Source organism: Ursus americanus, chromosome 5 (assembly GCF_024610735.1).
Source record: "Ursus americanus isolate L20-20 chromosome 5, mUrsAme1.1.p, whole genome shotgun sequence".
In the NCBI taxonomy this organism is placed as follows: Eukaryota; Metazoa; Chordata; class Mammalia; order Carnivora; family Ursidae; genus Ursus; species Ursus americanus.
The window spans coordinates 67,070,563-67,091,885 of record NC_142131.1 but is presented as its reverse complement, the minus strand read 5'-3'; the positions used below and the strand labels follow the sequence as shown (position 1 = coordinate 67,091,885).

Genomic DNA, 21,323 nt, shown 5'->3' with positions numbered 1-21,323 from the left:
AATTGGAATTGCTGTTGGGTCATATGGTAGGTATTGTTTAACTTTATAGGAAACTGCCCATCAGTACGCCAAAGCCTTCCTACCATTTTCTTTTTCCACCAGCAGCGAAGGAGGGTTCTGTTTGTTTCAGTCTTGACAACATTTGGAGTTGTCATTCTTTTTCATTCTGGCTGTTATAGTGGATGTGTAGTTGTATTTTATTTCTCCCTGACTCATGCTTCTGAGCACCGTTACTTGTGCTTTTTGACCATTTGCGTATCTTCTTTTATGACATGTGTGTCATTTAATTGTTGACTTATAGAAATTCTTTATATATTCTGGATATAAGTTCTTTCCCAAATATATGTACTGTGAATAGATTCTTCTAGTCTGTGGCTTACCTACTCATTTTCTTAGTGGTTCAGTGTTTTGGTTTTATGATTATTGCTTTTTGAATTCTAAGAAATCTTTGTCCCCAGGAGATGAATACATTTTATATTTTCTTCTGTCTACAATTAATTTTTGTAAGGTGTGAAGTAGGGGTTGAGGTTCTTTTTATGATACCATATTCTTTCCCATTGAGTTACCTCTTTGCCTTTCTAAAAAAATCGGTTCTAGGTTATATTTATAGTAGTTTATTCCTAAGTCTTCAACCAGGGTCAGTTTTCATATCAGAGAAAGTCAGACTTTATTTTCTGCTTTTAGATTCCATCCCTGCCATCTCACTCACAAGGAAGAATAGACAGAAATGTAAACCAATCAGTATTTACCCATCATCACCGCTTAAACGTACCCTGCAGTATACAGTCACTTTTTGTTCAGGACCTTAGCAGTCATCTGACGCAGGCTTCAACTCCTGCTCATAGCTTCTTCTCTGACCATTCTTCCCAGACTTATCTGCTATATAGGCATGTCCCTGCTTCTTCCTCTTACTCAGAACTAATAGCATTTGCTCACTAACAGCCTCCTGAAAGTAGAGCCATGGTATTTTTTCTCTTCAGCTGTCTGAAATGCCTGAAAAATGTAAATCTGCCTTACTTGAAGAAAAGTAAGTGTCAGATATTTAAAATTAGTTGCATTTAGGTAGTGTTTGTCTTTGTGTGGGAGATGCCTTTCAATAGCAAACTTTCGTGATAGGTTTAAAATAAGATTGAGATACACAACTTTCAGGATCATGTCTTCCATTAAAATCAGGCACACCTGTGTTTATATGAACAGTGTCTGTGAGAGATTTTCATTTCATGGTAGTCGTTAACAGATTATTTCAGAACAACTAACAAAGGTTCACCACCATTTTATTGTGAGACATGAAGTCACAACTTCCGTATGGCCCGATGTTTTTTTATCTGAACAATGGTAAATGTAACAGCATTCTATTTGTAGAAATGGCAAAGCGAATCTGATACGTTTGTCCTTGTTAGGAAAAGCCTTTGGAGCTTGGGAAACGGCATTTAACTATTACAGTAATCTCTTTTTACTCCTTTTTCAGGAAGAAAACAAACAAAATATTTCTTTGGCAAGTATTACAAAGAATAAAAGCTTTAATCCTTACTTTCTCTTATTTACAAAAGCCCTGCTTCTCAATTTTTATGTAGTACTTGGGAAGTAGATGGGCAGTATTAACAGAGAGAAAATTTGTTTCCCAGATTACATGATTTCCTGTTTTTTAAGAAATAAGAGCAAGCTAAAGTCACGTGAGTTTAAGTGCTGAATAGTTAAAGCATTTTTATAAGTGAGATGGCTGTGAACATTGGGATTATTAGTGATGTTTTGAGTTTAAAGCACCAGCTTTGTGAGGAGTCAGGAACAGATAGAAAAGAAAAAGTAGTGAAAATGGGATCTTTTAGTGGTGATTTTAATTTGTGTATATGTTTTTTCCTTTCTGCTTTGCCTGGACTTTGGTGATTCCTCTTTTAAGAGGAATTAAAGCTTTCTTATTCATTCATTTACTCTTGTGCATTCAGGGACTTTCTACACACATGAGCATTTCAAAAGAGAGAATTTGGCCAGACTGACCTTTGTGCAGACTTACAAGTATTTTTTCCTTTGTGGAGATTGGTGCACTGTATCAGATATAAAAAAGAAAAAGCTGGAAGAAAAGTGTAAAATCACAGTGTGGATTTTAGCCTCTTTATTCCTGTGAGATATCTATATATCTATATCTGTATCTATCTATATTTATATATTTATTGATCTTCGCTGGACAATTAATGTTAAGAAGGCAGATGTCGTGATTCACTTGTGTACCTTCTTATACCTTCTTAAGTCACTGTTTAAGATGGAGTCAACTAAAGCCGTTTGTGACACGTGGATTTCTGTGGTCTGCTCTGGTGGAAGCTTTATTATTATGTTGAAATGTTTTTTAAAATTGTGTCTGCTTGAGTGTCTTTATTTTTAATATCTTTTTCAAGACTTTTTTTTTTTTTTTTTTTTTTTTTTGGTCAACTACTTTGAACCTCATTTTATAATCTTACTTTGGATCACTTTTTTTTTTCTTTTCATGAAAAAACTGTTCTTGTTGAAGTCATTTGAAATAAAGTAAATACTCTTTGTTTCTCTTTACCAAGTAACATTAGAATTGTCTTGTTTTTATTAATATTGAGTATTCATGAAATAAGAGACTAGGATTTGAGGAATAAACTGCCAGTTGCTTTGTGTTAATAAAAATCAGTGTTGATAGAAGAATAACATTCCAAGCCTGTAAGTGGTAAGCTCTCTGAATAGGAGTGAAGGAATCACAGAATTTATGGTTTTACAAAAATGCTTTCTTTCTGTGTTGTCATCTTATGATGTGATTCATATAATGTCTAGGTTAATTGCCCACATTCCTGAGGATACCTCTTAGGCTCCCAAACAGCTTCTTAGCAGTTTAAAAACATGTATTTACATTTTATAATTACATTTTAACAGTTTAAAAATGAATTGCACAATTCCTTGCTTTCTTAAACAAAATATGATGAGCATAATTTACATTGTCTGGATGATTCAGCTTCATTAAGTTTTGTATGATTACTATTATATAGTGATACCCTCAAGTTGAGTTGGAGAATATTAGGATGTATACCTTGATCTACATAAATTTAGAGAAAATGCATTTAAATAGTAGTGCTTTTTTTAAATGTATTTTTTTAGAACAGATTTTTTTTTTAAGAACATTTTTTGATTCATGCAAAATTAGGCAGAAGGTTGAGAGATTTCCCTTATACTCCCTGCCCCCACACAGGCAGCACCACTCCCACTCTCAATGTCCCTCACCAGAGTGGCACCTTTGGTACAAGTGATGAACCTGCACTGACACATCACTATCATCTAGAGTCCATAGTTTACTTCATGGCTTACTCTTGGTCTTGCACATTCTGTGGGTTTGGGTACATTTATACTGACATGTATCAGCCATTGTAGTATTATACAGGAGAGTTTCGCTTCCTCTATTCCCTACCTAATCAGCCCTCCCTTCCCACTCCCTCCCTCCAGACTCCTGGCAACCACTGGTCTTTTTATTGTCTCCATAGTTTTGCCTTTTCCAAATGCCATATAGTTTGAAATAAATAATATTAGCCTTTTCAGACTGACTTCTTTTACTTGGTTATATGCATTTAATGTTTCTCCATGTTTTTCCATGGCTTGACAGCTCATTTCTTTTTAGTGCTGCATAATATTCCATTGTCTGGATGTACCACAGTTGATCTACCGATTCACCTACTGAAGGGCATTTTGGTTGTCTCCAAGTTTTGGCAATTATGAATAAAGCTGCTATGAACATCCATGTGCAGATTTTTGTGGGACCTAAGTTTTCAACTCCTTTGGGTGAATACCAATGACAATGCTGGATCATATGTTAAAATTATGTTGTAAGAAGCCCCTAAACTGTCTTCCAGAGTGGCTGTACCATTTTGCATTCCCACCACCAAGGAATGAGACTCCTCTTGCTCCACATTCTTCCCAGCATTTGGGATTGTTAATGTTTTAGATTTCCACCACCCCAATAGTTGTGTAGTTCTTTTAGGATTCCTGGGACAAACTACTCTGTAGAGAAGGACTTTTCCCCTCCACAACAACAAGCACTTCTCAGACACCAGCAGCATGTCTGAAAATTCAACTTAAATTCTGACACTGTCTACCTGGAGATACCATCAAATCCCAAGGTTAAGGATTCCGTCCCACAAGACTGCTCTCCACCCCCAATTTCAGATAACACTTGCAAGCTCTAGATTGTTACCTGTGCTTCTGACTGATCATGTACAGATTAGAGACTCCAGCTACCTCCTCTTAAAGTTTAGTTTATTTGCTAGAGTGGTTTCTTAGACGCAGGGAAGCACTTACTTAGGTTTACGAGTTTATTACAGGACATGATGAAGGATACAAATCAATAGTCAGATGTAGGATGAGATCCCAAACAAAGGACCTTCTGTCCTTGTGCAGCTTGGGCCCTGGCTTGGTGACACGTGCAAGTGTTCTGGTTCCCCAACTGTGGAAGCTCTCCCAGAAGGGCCAAAAAGCTGTCTTCTTGGGTTTTTATGGGAGCTTCATTACATCGTCATGATTGACTAATGCATTGGCCATTGGCTAATTCAACCTCCAGCCTCTCTTCCCTCCCTGTAGGTTGTGGGGTGGGACTGAAAGTTCCAACCCTCCAATCATATGGTTAGTTTCCCTGGCAGCTAGCCCCTGACCTTGGGTAGGTTCAAGGTTCACCTTCATAAGTAACAAGACACCCATTTCACCGTTAGGGCTCAGAAGTGTTTTTAAGAACTGTGGCCAAAGACTGAGTATATCTTGAGAAATATATTCTGGTCGTCTGAATGACCAAATATATATTTCTTATAAATCATTATGTCATAGTAGTGTTATATCATTGTTTTAATTTGTGTTTCCTGATGACATACAATGTGTAGCATCTTTTCATATGCTTACTTGTCATCTATGTATCTTCTTTTGTGAGGCGTTTTTTTAAGGTCTTTGGCCCATTTTTAATCAGGTTGTTTGTTTTATTGTTGATATTAAGAGTTCTTTGTGTATTTTGGATAATAGTTCTTTATGAGGTGTGTCTTCTGCAAATATTTTCTCCCAGTCTGTGACTTACCTTTTTATTCTCTTGAAAGTGTCTTTAGCAGAGCAGAAGTTTTAATTTTAATGAAGTGCAGCTCATCAATTATTTCTTTCAAAGGTCATGCCTGTGGTGTTGTATCTAAACAGTTATCTCAAAACCCATGGTCATCTAGATTTTCTTCTATGTTATATTCCAGGAATTTTATAATTTTGCATTTGACAGGTCTTTGATCCATTTTGGTTTATTTTTGTAAAGGGTGTAAGATTTATTTTTTTACATATTGATGATATCCAGTTGTTTGAGTACTGTTTGTTGAAAAAACGTAACTTTGCTCCGTTGTTTTGCTTATGCTTGTTTGTCAAGGTGAATGTATTTATGTGGGTCTATTTCTTGGCTTTCTATTCTGTTCACTGAGCTATTTGTCTATTTTTTTTTCCACAAATACTACAGTGTGTTGATTATTGTAGGTTTATAGTTAGTCTGAGAGTAGTTATTTTTTAATAGTTTTTTTGGTATGTAAATATCTTGTAGCATACTATTTGTTATCATGTGTAGTACTGTTGCTGACAGTACTTTGCTATTGTCTTCTGATTTGCTTCTCTTGATAGACAAATTTATTGGATTTTATCTAAATTAACAGAACTGGATTTCAAGAGGACTTCTTTAGGAATCAGATGAATGCATGTGCTGTGTTCCGTTGCTCAGAAACCTTTTTTTTTTTTTTCTTTATGCGTTCTTGTTATTGCTAGATTGGGTATCTGGTGTGGTGAGTTGTTGCTGCACATTGTCTGCATAATTGTGCCTCTTCTTTTCCTAAAGAGGTTTGTGTTTTCATTTAACAAAAACCATCTTAATTATGTCATTTTGAAAAATGTTAATGAGCTCAGTGAATCTTGAAGAAGAAGAGTGTTTTGGTTTTTTTTGGTGGGGTGTTAGGGAAAAAGAATTTTCAACATTTTAGGAGGAAATATAAAGTGAAACCTTGACCTGTAGTAATTTTTTATTGTTGTTGTTGCTTATATATAAAGAATGATTTAAATTTTCTTCATGGAGACTTTTTTTTTGTTGGGTTTTTTGAGCTCTCTTGTCTTGCCTGTATTTAGTTAAAACTAACATGTCTTTTGGCCTCATTGTTTTTCATTTCTGTAGGAAAATGCAGTAATGAGCTTATTTTGTGTAAATACATATGTGTATTTTAGAAAGTTTTCTGCTTCTAAGCATTTGGGATGGATATATATATATTATGTATACATATATTTTGATAAAGGTAAATTTGAATTAATAAAGGAAATATTTTCTGTTGCTAAAAGTTGAATTGAAATTCAGTCAAAATAGAAACAGTTCTAGGCATGTGAGGAATTAAATCAGTTTAATAAAAGAGGAAAATAATGTTGAGATAAGGAGTAGAACTTTTAAGTAGAAAAGTGTTGCAGAAGGTGTAAAATCAATATTTGGTTAATTGATTAGTTCTACTTTGCTTTTGCTTTCTGAAATGAAAAAAGTGCAGACATGTAGTTTAGAATTCTGCCTTTCTCTTTTAGGTGCATAGTTTTAGGCTAGTCTCTTAAGCTTTCTGAGTCTTTCTTTTCTTATTTGGGATTACTGTTGCTTTAAGTGTAGCTAGAATTTTAAATGATCATCAATATGGTACACTGACCCATACTAGGCTCTTAATATGTTGGTTGTGTGTAGTTTATATGATACATATATTCTTAAAAAGCGAAATTTTAATTGACTCTTTACATAACTTTGCACTTTTTGGAAAACCTATTTAAAAGATTCTTTAATGATACCTATTGTAAAGTAAATCATCACTTTCTCATTTCTTAGTTGCTCATAGTAAGGGTGCCTGTAAGGATTCTTGGCTTCCAGGGAAACATCCATTTTCAAACAGGCCTTTGTAGTTAAGTGCTTTTATAAAATGTGAACGGGGTTTAATAAGGGCCAGAGTACCTTTGGGAAATTTTTTTCCCCATGAAACAGAACTGTTAAAGACCTGAGGAGGTATTCTTTAGTTACTGTGTTTCAAAGATAAAACCTTCCCCTTGACTTCTGTTACTCACTACATGGTGAAATTTACTTCCAGATTTGTCAGTTGATGAAAGAACACAAAGAAAAGAATTATGAGGGTAAGGATATTTGAGGCTGAGTTACAGAAGTGGTTTATTTTACTAGCTTATATTTATGACTTGAGTTTTTAAATACTGTGTAGTATTTGGGGCACCTGGGTGGCTCAGTTGTTAAGCATCTGCCTTCAGGTCAGGTCATGATCCCAGCGTTCTGGGATGGAGCCCCGCATCGGGCTCCCTGCTCGGCAGGAAGTCTGCTTCTCCCTCTCCCACTCCCCCTGCTTCTGTTCCCTCTCTCGCTGCCTCTCTCTCTGTCAAATAAATATATAAAATCTTAAAAAATAAATAAATAAATACTGTGTAGGTTTTGAGACTAATACTGCTTTCTGAGACAACCATATAGGCAAGATACCCTTACGATCATGGCTTGTTGGCACTGTGGTAACTAAAGCCCCACACCTTGAATTCAGAGGGAAATGGCCTTTTATAATGTGTTCCTCTCCTTAACAAAGAATGCTACTTGGAAGGGGTCAGTATTTAGGTATCGTTCAGTCTTTTAAATTTATCTCTACAGTATTTCATATTTTTTGATGCTGCTGAAAATGGTATTATTTTTTAAATTTGTTTTCCAGTTGTTGATTGCTTTCTTAGAAGTACAATTGATTTTTATATATTGATCTTGTATTCTGTAACCTTGCTAAAACTCATGTACTAGTTCTAATACAGCTTTTTTGTAGATTACTTAGGGTTTTCCACATATATGGTCATATGGTCTGCAGAAAAAACTAGTTTCACTTCTTTATTTCCAATCTGTATACCTTTTAAATATTTTCTTGCATCCCCCACCCCTTTTTTTGTCCTAACAAGGGCTTCTAGTACAACACTGAATAGATAATGTAAGAGGGAACATCCTTGTTTTGTTCCTGATTGTAGGGGTGCCTTTTGCCATGTCAGAATTATGTTAGTTGTAGGTTTTTTGTAGAAGTTCTTTGTCTGAATGAAAAGGTTTTTTTTTTGCCTGTTCCTTTTTTTACAAGTGTTTTTTTTTTTTTTTTAAGATTTTATTTATTTGACAAAGACAGAGACAGCCAGTGAGAGAGGGAACACAGGCAGTGGGAGAGGAAGAAGCAGGCCTCCAGCGGAGGAGCCTGATGCGGGGCTCGATCCCAGGACTCTGGGATCACGCCCTGAGCCAAAGGCAGACGCTTAACGACTGAGCCACCCAGGTGCCCCTACAAGTGTTTTTTTTTTTTTTAAATCATAATTGGTTGTTATGTTTTATTAAGTACTTTTTCTGTATCTTTTGAGGTGGTCATATGATTTATATCTTTTATTAACATGGTGAATTACATTGATTGGTTTTTAAAAGTTAAACCAACCTTAAATTCATAGGATGAACTAGTCATTTTGTATTAGCCTTTGAAGAATTTTGCAACTGTGTTGATAGGAGACATTTCCTGTACTTTACTTTTCTTGTAAATGCCTTTGACTGGTAACATCAGTAATGAAAAGAGTTGGCAAAGATTTCCTTCTCTTCTGCTTTCTGAAAGAGTTTGTGTAGAGCTAGTATTATTCCTTAACTGTTTAATAGAATTCACCAGTGATAATAGAATTCACCAGTGATGCCATCTGGGCTTTTGGTTATATTTTGGGAAGATTTTAAATTATAAATTAAGTTTCTTTAATTGGTATAGAACTTTATTCACATCTTTGTAATTTGTCTTTCAGGACATTTGTTCATTTCTTCTGAGTTGTTGAATTTACTGATATAGTGTTAGTTCATAATACTCTTTTGCCATTCTTTTAATGTCTGTAGGATCTGTCCTGTTGCCCCCTCGTTGCTCCTGATGCTAGTAATTTGTGTTTTCCTTCTTTTAGCCTAGTGAGATGATTATTTTATTGAATTTTTCATGTAACCAGCTTCTGATTTTGTGGTTTTCTCAATTGATTGTCTATTTTGTCATCATTGGTTTCCTCGTTTATCATTAATTTTTCCTTTCTTCTTATATTCGGTGCTATTGGCCTATACATAGATAAATTGGTCACATTACAGAGTCCTGAAATGGACCCCTACACAGATGCTCAAATGGTTTTTGAGAAGGTTCAAAATTAATTCAAGGGGGGGAGAGGATTGTACTGTAATGAAACTATATGATAATAACTATGTATTGGTATTGAAGAACATGACTTTAAACCCTTACCCCACCTGGAGCAAAAAGAAGAAAAATTACTTCAAATGAATCTTAGATTTAAATTTAAGAACCAAAAGTGTAGAATTTCTTGAAGAAAAAAATGGAAAATCTTTGCAACCTTAGACTAGTCCAAGATTTTCAGATAGGACATAAAAAAGCATAAGCGAACAACCACAAAACCCTGATAAGTTGGGCCTCATCAAAATGTGAACTTCTGTTCTTTGAAAGACACTGTTAAGAAACCAAAGCAAGCTACAGTGTGGGAGAATGTGTCTGCAAAACTTGTATCTGACAACTACTTGTAGCCAGGATACACAAACAACTCTTACAACTTTTTAACGAGACACATAGTACAATTTAAAAAAAAAAGTCAAATATTTAAATAGACACTTCATAAAAAGATGTATGAATAAGCAGTAACACGGTTGAAACAATGTTCAAAAATATTAGTCACTGGTGAAAATGAAATTCAAATTAAATCACAGTGAGCTAACACCTCCGAGCCATTAGCAGGGCTGAAATATAAGAGTGACCATGCTAAATGTGGGATAGGCACTGCACCAAGCGAAATTCTCATACGCTGCTGGTGGAAAACAGTGTAGAAGTGTCTTAAAAAGTAAAATCTACACTTTCCATGTGAAGCAGTAATCCTGCTCCTAAAATTTACACAAGAGAAATGGAAACATGTTCACACAAAGACTTCTACAAGAATGTTTGTAAAAGCTTTATTCACAGTAGCCCCAAACTGGAAGTTACTCATGGCCCATCATTGGTGAATATATAAATATATTGTAGTATACTACTCAGCAATAAAAAGTAATGAAGTACCAATGCACACAACAACATAAAAAGATATGTTGAGTGAAAGAATTTGGACCCAAGGGTCTATGTTTATGATGCTTTTCATATGAAACCCTATAAAAAAATCAAATTTAATGTAGCCTGACAGAAAGCAGATAAGTGGTTGTTTTGAGGCCAGGGGAGGGGCGAATAATAGGATAACAGGCAGTGGACCTAAGGGAACTTTTTGGAGTGTTGGAAATAGTTGTTGATTGTGGTGGTACTTAGGTAATTTTTTTCGAAAATTTTTCAAACTATACCCTTACAATGAGTATTTTAGTATGTGGAAAGTATACATCAATAAAAGGAGTTTCCTTTTTAGTGCTTATCAACTCTGGCTGTATTTCAGAGTCATCTGCTAAGCTTTTTAAAATGCACATTCTTCTAGTATATGTCATACCCAAGGAATCAGTCTCCAGCATTAGGCCTGCTCATTTGAGGCATCTAAAAGTTTCAGAGGTGATTCTGATTCTCAGCGGGACTTCAGAAATATTTTTTTTTCTTTGCATGACTCTTTATTCCTAAGGTTCCCAGGATCTAATAAAGGCAGATTGTATATATAAAATATATTACTCATTTTTCTCATGTTATTCATATACCCACTTTTATTACTGGGTTTTAAAAGACCTTGAGTCTATTTTATTTATTTTGAAAGTTTTCTATTTTTAATAGCATATGTTTACATTGTTATAATAGAAAATAGAAGCAAAAAAGAAAAATTTGCCATTATACTTCAGTTTGAGTATATAAAATGAGAAGGTGGAATTCTCTAATCTCATAACTCTCTAATTCTCTAATCTCATAACTCTAATTACTAACAACTTGATGCATTTTCTTCTGGATATCGTTGTTTGCTTGTAGAAAAGGGACACATATCTAGTATTATATATTTTTCAAGGTTCATTTTTCTATTTAAGTTGTCTGTGTTGCGTGCCTCCTCTCTGGCAGCCGTTATACTCGGTCCTGAGGGTAATGAGCCAAGAGACATCTGCTGTCCTATAATCTGCTGTCTGGTGGGAGGCTAGATCATGACTAGATAATAACACGACATATATATACATATACTGTAGCAAGTGTTACAGAAGACAATTGTGGAATGAGATTACATAGAAATTAAAACCTTTTCTGTCCTATTCATGCTAGTTCAGAGCCATGCTTTGAAAAGTTTGCTTTTTCAAAAGCATTCAGTGCTGCTTAGGTAGTATGATGACTCATTTGGATAAAACATCTTACACATTTATAATTAAAGAACTATTTTTCCTCTTATTGTTAGAGTTTTTGTATTGTTTTACAATAGTAAGAAATAAGCATTTAACTTCAGTGACAAAAAAATGAAAAAAATTTCCCTTAGCAAATATAAGTACCTTTCCAAGTATTCCTCTGTAATTGTCATGAGTTATGTGCTATACAACATTTTGTTACCAAAACAACAGTAGCAATTTGAAAATGGCAGTTTGTTCTAGCAGCATATTTTTGGTGGTGGCAGAGGGGTTATTAATGTTGGGATGTGTCAAATACAAGTGTTTTAAAGAATATATTACATAAAATTCTAATTGCATTTAATATTAATGGAGACTCTATAGGATGGACATTTTGTGCTCATATAAGTTCAGGAAATGCAGGGTTCAATGAAGTTAAACATTTTTATCTCTGGGGTTTTTCTTAAATCTTTTATATGTTACATCCTGGATCTTTAAGATGGAGTGACACAGTGACTCTGTCTTTGACCATGGAACCCTTTCTGACTTGCTTATATACCTCCATGAATAGATATCTAAGGAGAGAAATGAGTGCCCAGTAGAATCTTAAAAAACAAAACAACCCCCCCCCAAACCCGTAGTGGCATATTTTCAAGATGCACAATAATTTTAATGTGAAAACATTGTTTAACTGGACATGATTTGTTGCTTATAAGCGCCAGATATTTTATATTTACAAACTGAACTTTGGGGATTAATTTATCTGTAACAAAAGAGTCAATTCTCCGTTCTTGAATCCTTAACTGGGAGAGGAAAGTGAAATCGATGTTTCTCTTGTATTTCAGAACAGAGTAGAAGAGATGACTTAGAAGCTTTAGGCCATATGTTCATGTATTTTCTGAGAGGCAGTCTTCCTTGGCAAGGTTTAAAGGTAATTGTTTTTGTTTCCTTTTGAATTTTATAAATCGTTAATATGTTAAGGTTCTGTCTGCCAAGTAGTTAATTTTAAAATTACCGGCTTCTCAAGATTTTTTTCCTTTCTGTTTTAGGCTGACACCTTAAAAGAGAGGTATCAGAAAATTGGAGATACAAAACGAGCCACACCAATAGAAGTGTTATGTGAAAATTTTCCAGGTAATGAATAACACCACACTGGTACCTGTGCTTATACACAGAAAACTAGAGCAGTTAACTTCCGTTGCTCAGGTTTATAATGACTGGTTTTCATGCGTAAAAAAAATGTGTTCAAAGTATGATTTAAAAGATGTCAGCATTTGATGTGTAGACCAAAAGGACAATTGGTATATTTGCTCTGTTAAGATGGAATTAATATAAGAAAATCCCCCTTTTTGGTAGTGTTGACCAATAGTAGCTAAAATATCAGTGACATACTTTTGATAAGTTAAAATGCTTGCTGAGAAATGCCAGCTTATAGTTTTGGTGCACAGTGTTAGTCATTTGAGCCTCATTGTCAAGCTCAAAGGAGGTGTGTGATGTATGATTTAGTCTTCAAAGTACATTAAGATCTTACAAACCTTAGTACTTCTAGGCTAATGTTACATTGGGGAGCTTTATAAAAATAGTTTTACTTCCACGTGGAGTTCTGGCAACTCAGATTAAGCCAACAAAAATTTACTTAAGATTCCTAAATAATTAAGGAATAAGAATAATGTGTTGCTAATGTAGTTAAGCAGAAAGTGAACCGAACCTGAAGGTCCAAGACTGAGTTCATGCCTCACTTCAGTATCGCACGTCCTCCTGTACCATGCTGGCGTCACTGCTGTGCTATCAGCAAGCAGCGTGGTCTCAGGTAGCCCTTCCTCACGTTCGCTTACGTTATTCCTTGACAGCAAACTTTAATTGTATATTTTTCGTCTTTGCTGTAACATCTAGAACTGGAAGATTAAAAAAAAATAAACACTAGCAGAGTAGCTGTAGGCAGACTGGCTATGTGTTATTATGAAGCACATACACATTTCTGCAGGATAAAACGGGGGCGTCAGAGTCCCTTAACCAGGTAATTAGCTAGAACACGGAATAGTGAGAGTCATCCTGGGAGGAAGGTCACTGGGTGCCACTCTCATTGCCCGTCGGGCTGTGCACAATCCTGTTCTCACTGGCCACTGTCAGTGAATTGAATCAGAAAAATGCCTGAGAGTAATCTTCCATCTCTCACTACAGTGATTTTCTGTGCCGTGATGGTGAAACCCTCTTTTACGAATTGCTCACCATTTCTACCTGTTGATTTCTGTGGCTTTGTCTTTCTTTTCCTTTAGGAAAGTAGGATCTTTAAGAAAAATACTTATCTCTAAAACTTTTGGGAATTACAGCGGCACAGAGAAATTTATATATTACCAAATAATTGTTGTATGACCAGAAATTAAAAGTAAAATTAAACCCTGCTGCTGTGTCTTATTTCTGAGATCTCTTAGCTTTATTTTGTTTGGTTAGAATTCTGCTCATGGCCCAGGTTAGGAGTTTGAATCCTCTGTTGGTCAGTTAGTGAATGTGCCTGATGGTAAAAGAAATCCATCAAGGTAGTGCAGATGCTTTCATTTATATATAAATCAATTCCCATCAATATTTTAAATAAATTTTTAAGTTTATGAGCAGAGTACGGTGCTTGTGTTTAAGTAATTATGTGTTATTAAGTTGCTTTCAAATCTTTAGTACTATCCAAGGTTTCTATTCAAAATAACAACGTAAAATAAAAATCTTAGCCTTTCCTAATGAAATGAAGCAAACATATTTGTTAAATAAAACCTCTCGTTTCTCTTTTGACCCTATTTTTTTCTTCTCTTCTCTTCTCCTTTTTAATTTCATTGTGATTAAATTCCTAAAATTTTAAATTGCAGTAGAATTTTGTTACCTTTTCATGTTTTTATAACATGTTTTAGTTTTTAGACATTTAAATAATTTTAATGAGTATATAGAAAAGTATAATCAGAATAATTTTTATTCCTTTCTAGAAGAAATGGCAACTTATCTTCGTTATGTAAGAAGGCTAGATTTTTTTGAAAAACCAGACTATGACTACCTAAGAAAGCTTTTTACTGACTTGTTTGATCGAAAAGGATATATGTTTGATTATGAGTATGACTGGATTGGTAAACAGTTGGTGAGTACTCTGTGCTATATAACGAAAGATTATTTGTAGTACTTTTTTCCCCACAGTACACCTTCTTCAGTGGAAAGAGTTGAGTACAAATAATTTTTTTAAAGGATTCATTTTATTTCATCTTCATGGGCATTTTAGGCAGCATTATACTAAAATTATTCTTTGAATTTTATAAAAACCCTATATTTGGACCCCCTGCTTTTTAAAGTAATGAGTTATTTTCATCTTTTCATTCGTGATTTATTTCTTACTGTCAGATATAATTTTTTGGTATAATATCCTGTTACATTAAATGATCAGTTAGTCTTGTGTGTATTTCAGCCATTTCTCAAAACATTTGTAATTTAAAAATATAGGTTTTTGTTTATACTAGCAGTTTTAGGTTATGTCTTGAATAGACTGGTACTTAAAAATTGGAGCATGTTTTGGGTTTTTAAAACTGTTATAAGTTTTTTAACTTAAAAAAATTAGTCTTGACTATAACTGCAGGATTGGTGCTCATCACTTAAAGGGACATGTCATAAAATTCTTTCTTTGAAGAGACAACTTTCAAAATATTTATTCTCACTAGTTTCTTTTTTCTAATAAGTAAGAAAGTCTTACAAAACTTTTTTAATTGTGGTTTGCAGTTGGTGAATTTTTATCCATATGTGGAACCACCAAACTCTCAGATTTAGGTATTTTTGAACAATTGACTTATTTAAGTGTTTAGGTTATATTTCTCTTAGATCCACAGTGATTTGACTGTATATGGTATCTGTGATGCAAATCTGAATAAACTGTGCTTAAACTGTTTATATTGAATTGGAAACATATTTGAAAAGTAAAAATTTTTGTAAGTCTCTCCTGAGAATATTGACAATAAGCCATTTTATTAGCTTATTTTAAAAATCATGTCCTTATTTTCTTAAAATGATTTATTCTGTTTATATATTAGCTTTGCAAATGAGACATAAATACACTTTCATCTTTCTGATATGAAAAAGTAACCTGAAAGTAAAGACAGCATTAGAAAGTCTTTTATTGATACAAAAGTGAACACTTTATAAAGTATTTAAACATTTTTGAAAACAATGTAAAAAGTAGCTCTATTCTCGTTTTAACTTGGTATTTTTAGTGACATGTTTCGAGAATGATATCATTTTGCACGGCTTTACTCTACGTGTCTTATTATTTCCTTGATTCCATGAAGCAGCTGAATAATTTCGAATACGACTTCTGAAACAGAATGAACTGATGCTAATTCTTGTATTGTAGCCTACTCCAGTGGGTGCAGTTCAGCAAGATCCTGCTCTGTCATCAAACAGAGAAGCACATCAACACAGAGATAAGATGCAACAATCCAAAAACCAGGTTTGCTGCCCTTTCAGATATGGAATGTCTTGATTTGCTTCTGTGTTACATTCTGACAGTTGAAAAATAAATTTGGTTTTTTTCCATGCCCACATGATAGCTTTACAGGTGTGCCTATGCGCATGTGTGTATGGGAGCATATATCTACACAGGTAGATAGATATTGAAGGACTGAAATACATTTTTTTCTTCAATAGATAAGACAGATGCTAGACACATGCATATTAAGGATTGAAAATGCATAGGCTTGCAACAAATAAACCAATTCCCCCTAACGTTATCTCTTTACTAGTTTAAAAATCACGTGAAAATGTTTAATGATAAATTTCTAATTAGTGGTATAAATTAGTATAAACTTTGAGCAATATTTGATACTCTATTAGAGTGGAAGTGTTTGGATACCTTGTTGGAATAAATTATAATGGCAGTTGATCTTTCTAACTACAGTCTAGTTTAGCTCAATAAATTATTTGCTGAGTTTCTGCTATTTGAAAGCTACTATTCGGCATGTTGCAGAAATGCACAAGTAAGGAAAACAGCCTAACCTATAAGAAATTATTTTGTAATGAGTGGCTAAGAGCTCACTCAGTCTCTGGAATCAGACAGACCTGGATATGACTTGATCTTAGACAAATTACTCTGTCTTCCCAGGCCTTACTTCTCTTATCTGCAAAACAGAATAATGCTTGTTAATTCCTATAGGCATTCAGTAAATCTCAACTCTCATGGCTGGTGTTACTGTTATCATGATTATTACGATGAACTCATAACTATATTGCCAAACAGTGTAACCTCTGTCACATGAAATATATTAATAAAGTGCCGCAGAAGATCATTGAAATATGGGGGATCTGTAAAGATTTTATGGAGAAGATGGTGTTTGAGATGAACCTGAAGGATGAATGGAATTTTTTTAAAGGCAAATGAAGGAATAAGGGTATTTTGGGGAGAGTGAACAGTGTAAAATAGGAAGCAGAAGTTTAAAAATGTAGTTTGAGGATTAGTGAGCATTTCAGTTTGCTTTGAGCAGAGAATAGGTTCTAGGCAAGGCATAGCAGAGAAATAGAGAGTGAAGAGTTTGTATTTCCTGGGTAAGGTAATTGAAAGCTGTTGAAATTTTTGAGTGATGCTTCCACCTTTCTCTTTTTTGTAAAAAGAAGCTTGATTTTAATCCATCTTTGACCTACATTTTGCTAATTGGGAGTTAAATAGTGTCTTTAGAATTTTCACTTATAACCCTTTCTGGGAAAGGATAATGTGCTATATCCTTTCTTACTCTTATATCTTTTATCCACCGGAGTTCAAGTGAGTTAAACAAGAGACGAAAATCAAAGGAAAGAACACAGCACAATAAAAATCAGAGCAAATAAAATGTTCCATTTAGGGGATAGTTAACAATATTATGCTTTAAAGTACAGCCAATTAAAACAGAGTAGTTTTAGAATTTTGCCTTAGAAAAATTGGGGCAATAAAGGATCTTATATATAAATTTCTTCAGACATAAATTACTAGTTGATAGTTTTGAATACTCTGGTAAGATGTTGTGTATAGAAAGAAATGGTTCCAAAGTCAAGACTTTGGAGTTCGTGTTTTATACATCAGAATTAATTTCTCAGTGGGATGACTATCAATAATTCATGTTCTCTGGAGATGACCTCTTGAGCTGTTAGGTTATTGTAATAAGTGAAACTCTTCTTTTAATGTTGAATTCAATTATAATTCAAATATCTTCAAGTTTAACTTTCTCCGTGTTTCAGGCTTGTCTTCCGAGCTAGATGGGACCTATGTTTTATTTGTGTAGTCCTTGTTGCACTAAATGTAGGGAGTCGATGTTTCTTTTTGTTTCTTTTTTGTTTTGTGTTTTTTCAGGAAACCCTTTAGGGTAGCTAATGTATTAAATTTGAAACCTGTGTATTCAGACTGTCATCATAATAGAAAAGTTGTATATCCCAAAAAGTTTTCCTAAACATCAGGGAAGCAGTAAATATTTTAGGTATATGAGAAACTCAAAATTGACAATTGCAAAAGAAGAACATTTAGTTAAATGACTGAAATGTTGCAGTGACCCCAGAGAAGCAGTTTGTCACCTAGAGTTGATGGTTGAAGTTCAGGATCTCCTGACATTTTAAAGTGTTAGATGCATGTTGGTTCTGAGGAGAGGCTGGAGGGCTGTTCCTGTCTTCTTAAAGAAGTCCGTGACCCTTACGTGTTACCTGTTGTTCTAGGCAGTATTTAGGTGTTTGTCTCCATTTTAGCATCCTTTTCATTCTTTCTTCCTCTTTAGATTTAATCTCATCTAATTTATCTTAGTTTAAGCTACACACCTGCTAAATTCTGGTCATGAGCGCAGAGGGTTTAATGAAAAGGACCTAGAACTGTCGTAATTGCTTTGATGATAGACTTCATGCCTTTTCATACTTCTTATGTAATTTTGCATTGTACAGTTTAATTTGGGAAGCATGGTGCCAGAACATTTCTTCATTGTGCCTATTTGGACTTAGCATCTCTTCTCCCATAGGCCTGCTCTGGCCACTGATGGGCTCACGCTCCCAACAGCCCAATATACTTGGCACTTTGTGGCAAGTGTCTTTTTGTTGTTGTTGTTGTCGGCAAGTTTTTCTTGACTTAGGTTGAAAAGGAAGAGAAGAAAAGAGCACCGAAGACTTTAAACGTTTGTCATTGTATTAAGGAGCTAGTTAGTACTACTGGCAGAGCAGTGGGCTCTTGAGCTTGAATCCCTGCTGTGCTTCTTGCAATGTCTTTGACCTTAGTCAAGTATTTAAAGTCTCGGTCTCTTTATCACTGAAGTGAGGATGATACTGTCTGTCTCAGAATGGGATAACACACGCAAAGCAGCTAAAGCATTCCTTCCTCATCTTTTTATTAGTGCTGTCCACATTTTCCTGAAACATAAAAACTGACCCCTATTAAGCAGCTACTCCTAATTCTACTAGTAGATTATTTTCAGTTTCTGGTTATTGCCATGCCAATTTGCCAAGTCATGTAAAAGCTTCAGGAATTATCAGCCTATCATGGGAATGGGTTCCTTAATTTGAACCAGATAAAAAGAGGCCAGGGAAGCAAAGGGATTCATATGAAGTAGGATTGTCACTTAATAAAAAAAAAAAAAGTTGCTTTTCATAGCCTCATAGTGTTCTTCTGTATAACACTTGTCACTTTTCAAAGAACTTTTCTCTTTTCTCATAGTAACCTCACAATCGGAAACATGGTACTGAGCAAGAGGGAGAAGTTTTCTAGGATCAAAGTACAGCTCTTTAAAGATTATTTTTTTAAAACCTTGCTAGAAGTTGTTCCTCATCAGGAAACCAAGGGGGACCTCTACTGTAAGAAAATATAGTGGATGGCATTTTAGTACTTAGAAGATTTATTTGGAATGCTTTCCTGGGCACATCGTTTTTACCTCCCTGGTTCTTTGTTAACTTCGTTTATAAAATTGGAGGGTGGAGCATATGATATCTAAAGCCCTTTGACTTCTAAAATCTATGCAAACAATGAGTCATGGAACACTACATCAAAAAAAAAATGTTACATAGACTTTATTACTAAAAAAAATAACTTAAAAGCAAAAAAACCAAAATCTATGGTTCTGTTTTATTTTTGTGGTTGATCATTACCTAATGGTAGCCATGTGACAAATTCCTCTCCACATCCAGTATGCAAAGATAATTGCATCTGTGACTCAGAATAGCAAGGGTATTTTAAATTTCCTTTTATACGTTTGTTTTCTATATTATAAGGATGAGATGTTTAACATATTGGGTTTTTCTTCTTCCACGCATGCCACATAAATTAAATAAATGGCAGTCGGCAGACCACAGGGCAGCTTGGGACTCCCAGCAGGCAAATCCCCACCATTTGAGAGCTCACCTTGCAGCAGACAGACATGGTGGCTCGGTACAGGTATTTTCTGATTTTTGCATGAGTGATTATTTCCCAAATTTATACGACTAACCCTTTTTTGGAACTCATGGCATGACTTCATATCCTAATGAAAAACTTGTTGCTGAACTCTCCATAATTCTCTTCCTTTGTATTTAACCAAAAAGCAAAATTAACATGGTCTAGAAAGACCACCACGGATACTACGATTTTGCCTTTGTTCATTTTTGCAAGTATATGCAATAATACTTAAGTAAATCATACAACAGGTTAGAAAATCAAACTGTATTACTTGAAATACGTGTTAAGCTTGATTTTTCAGTAATAGGTTCAGACTTTTTAAATGCTGTAAGTAACTATAACTTTTTCCCTTTCATCGATTTTCCTTCTTTAAACTCCAGTCAGTTAAATAGATAGGAAATTTTTTATCCTTAATACTCAGCATATACTTTCTGATTAATTGGTCAAATAAACATGACCACAACTGCTAAAATGGTATATTTTGTTTCTAGAAAATATCAGATGGAGAAAATAATTTCAAGAATGAGTATTTATTAAATACTCCCCTCAATTTTCTGGATATTTCTAAAAATTTAAAGCAGTCCTTTATTTTTTTGCAGTGTTCATCCCCCCCCTCTGTGCCGTTAGAATACCTTATCTTGCCCTCCCATGCCCCCTAAATTTTCATCTTTTATGTTACTTATAGAAAGGGAAAGGTTACCAAGTCTCCAATTTCTTTTAAAATGCTAGCTTGAGGTAATTTAAATGCTGGTTTAAAGTAATTGAGATAATATATGTTATCTCCGTCCATTTCAATTTAGAACTTCCTTTAAAAGTTTTGATTTTTTTCCTCCACATATTTCCACTTGAATAATTTTCCATCATGTTTTACCAAATTTGCATTTTTCTTAGTATGTATATATATTTAGTCTGTTGGATCTCTGCTCTGGATTTTATTCTTTCTTGATTTGAATTCTAAAAGTTAGTTCTTGATTAAATCTTTTAAGTTCTCATGTTTTTCTCACCATGAAATATTAGAGGTAATTTGAAGTATGTAACCAAATATTTTTATAGAACTTTGTAGTCTGTGGACCCTTCAGTCCTGTGTAACAGGGGTATTTGAAGAGGTCTTAGAGGCAAGGATGCCTGAATTGTAAAAAATTTTTATGACCCCAATTCATATCTTTGGAAAAGTTAATAGAGCAAATAATATTTAGTTTCATAACACAAACTGGATGGTGTGTGTGTCTGTATACGTTTACACGTTTCTAAGTGTTGTATGTTACGATAGCAGGTGTCTTGTCCAGTGTTCAGGGATATCTGCCACAGTTACGACACTATTAGAAAGCTTTCCGGCCATTTCGGCACCCTTACGACAAATGTGTTATTTTCTTAATTTTTTCTTACTCTGTGGGATTCCCAGAGGTGGCTCATGGGGTCTTCAGACTATCACAGGGTAGGTGAGTTTGATTATTGGCTCATCACTCGAGTATTGTATGTTCTCTTTTTTTCATCTGTTCCCCAAGAGACATTTCCACTCTCTTCCTTTCTCACCATCTCTTTAAAGCCTCTCTGCCTGCGGAGACTACGTATCTGGCTTCATCCTAATATTCAATACATGAT

The 21,323-nt window shown here is 34.5% G+C and overlaps 1 protein-coding gene across 10 annotated transcripts in view; it reads left to right on the top strand.

Moving 5' to 3' along the window:
• Positions 1-21,323, top strand: part of CSNK1G3 (casein kinase 1 gamma 3) — a 108,075-nt gene that overhangs the window by 66,677 nt on the left and 20,075 nt on the right. For 2 of the 10 annotated variants that reach the window (XM_045794838.2, XM_045794835.2), the window contains exons 7-11: positions 12,175-12,260; positions 12,379-12,463; positions 14,302-14,447; positions 15,705-15,800; positions 19,626-19,721. In XM_045794838.2, coding sequence (XP_045650794.1) covers positions 12,175-12,260; positions 12,379-12,463; positions 14,302-14,447; positions 15,705-15,800; positions 19,626-19,721 — 509 coding nt within the window. Of the gene's footprint in view, positions 1-12,174; positions 12,261-12,378; positions 12,464-14,298; positions 14,448-15,704; positions 15,801-19,625; positions 19,722-21,323 lie in introns of all 10 variants that reach the window. The other 8 variants (XM_045794837.2, XM_045794834.2, XM_045794843.2 and 5 more) reach the window with 5 other exon arrangements.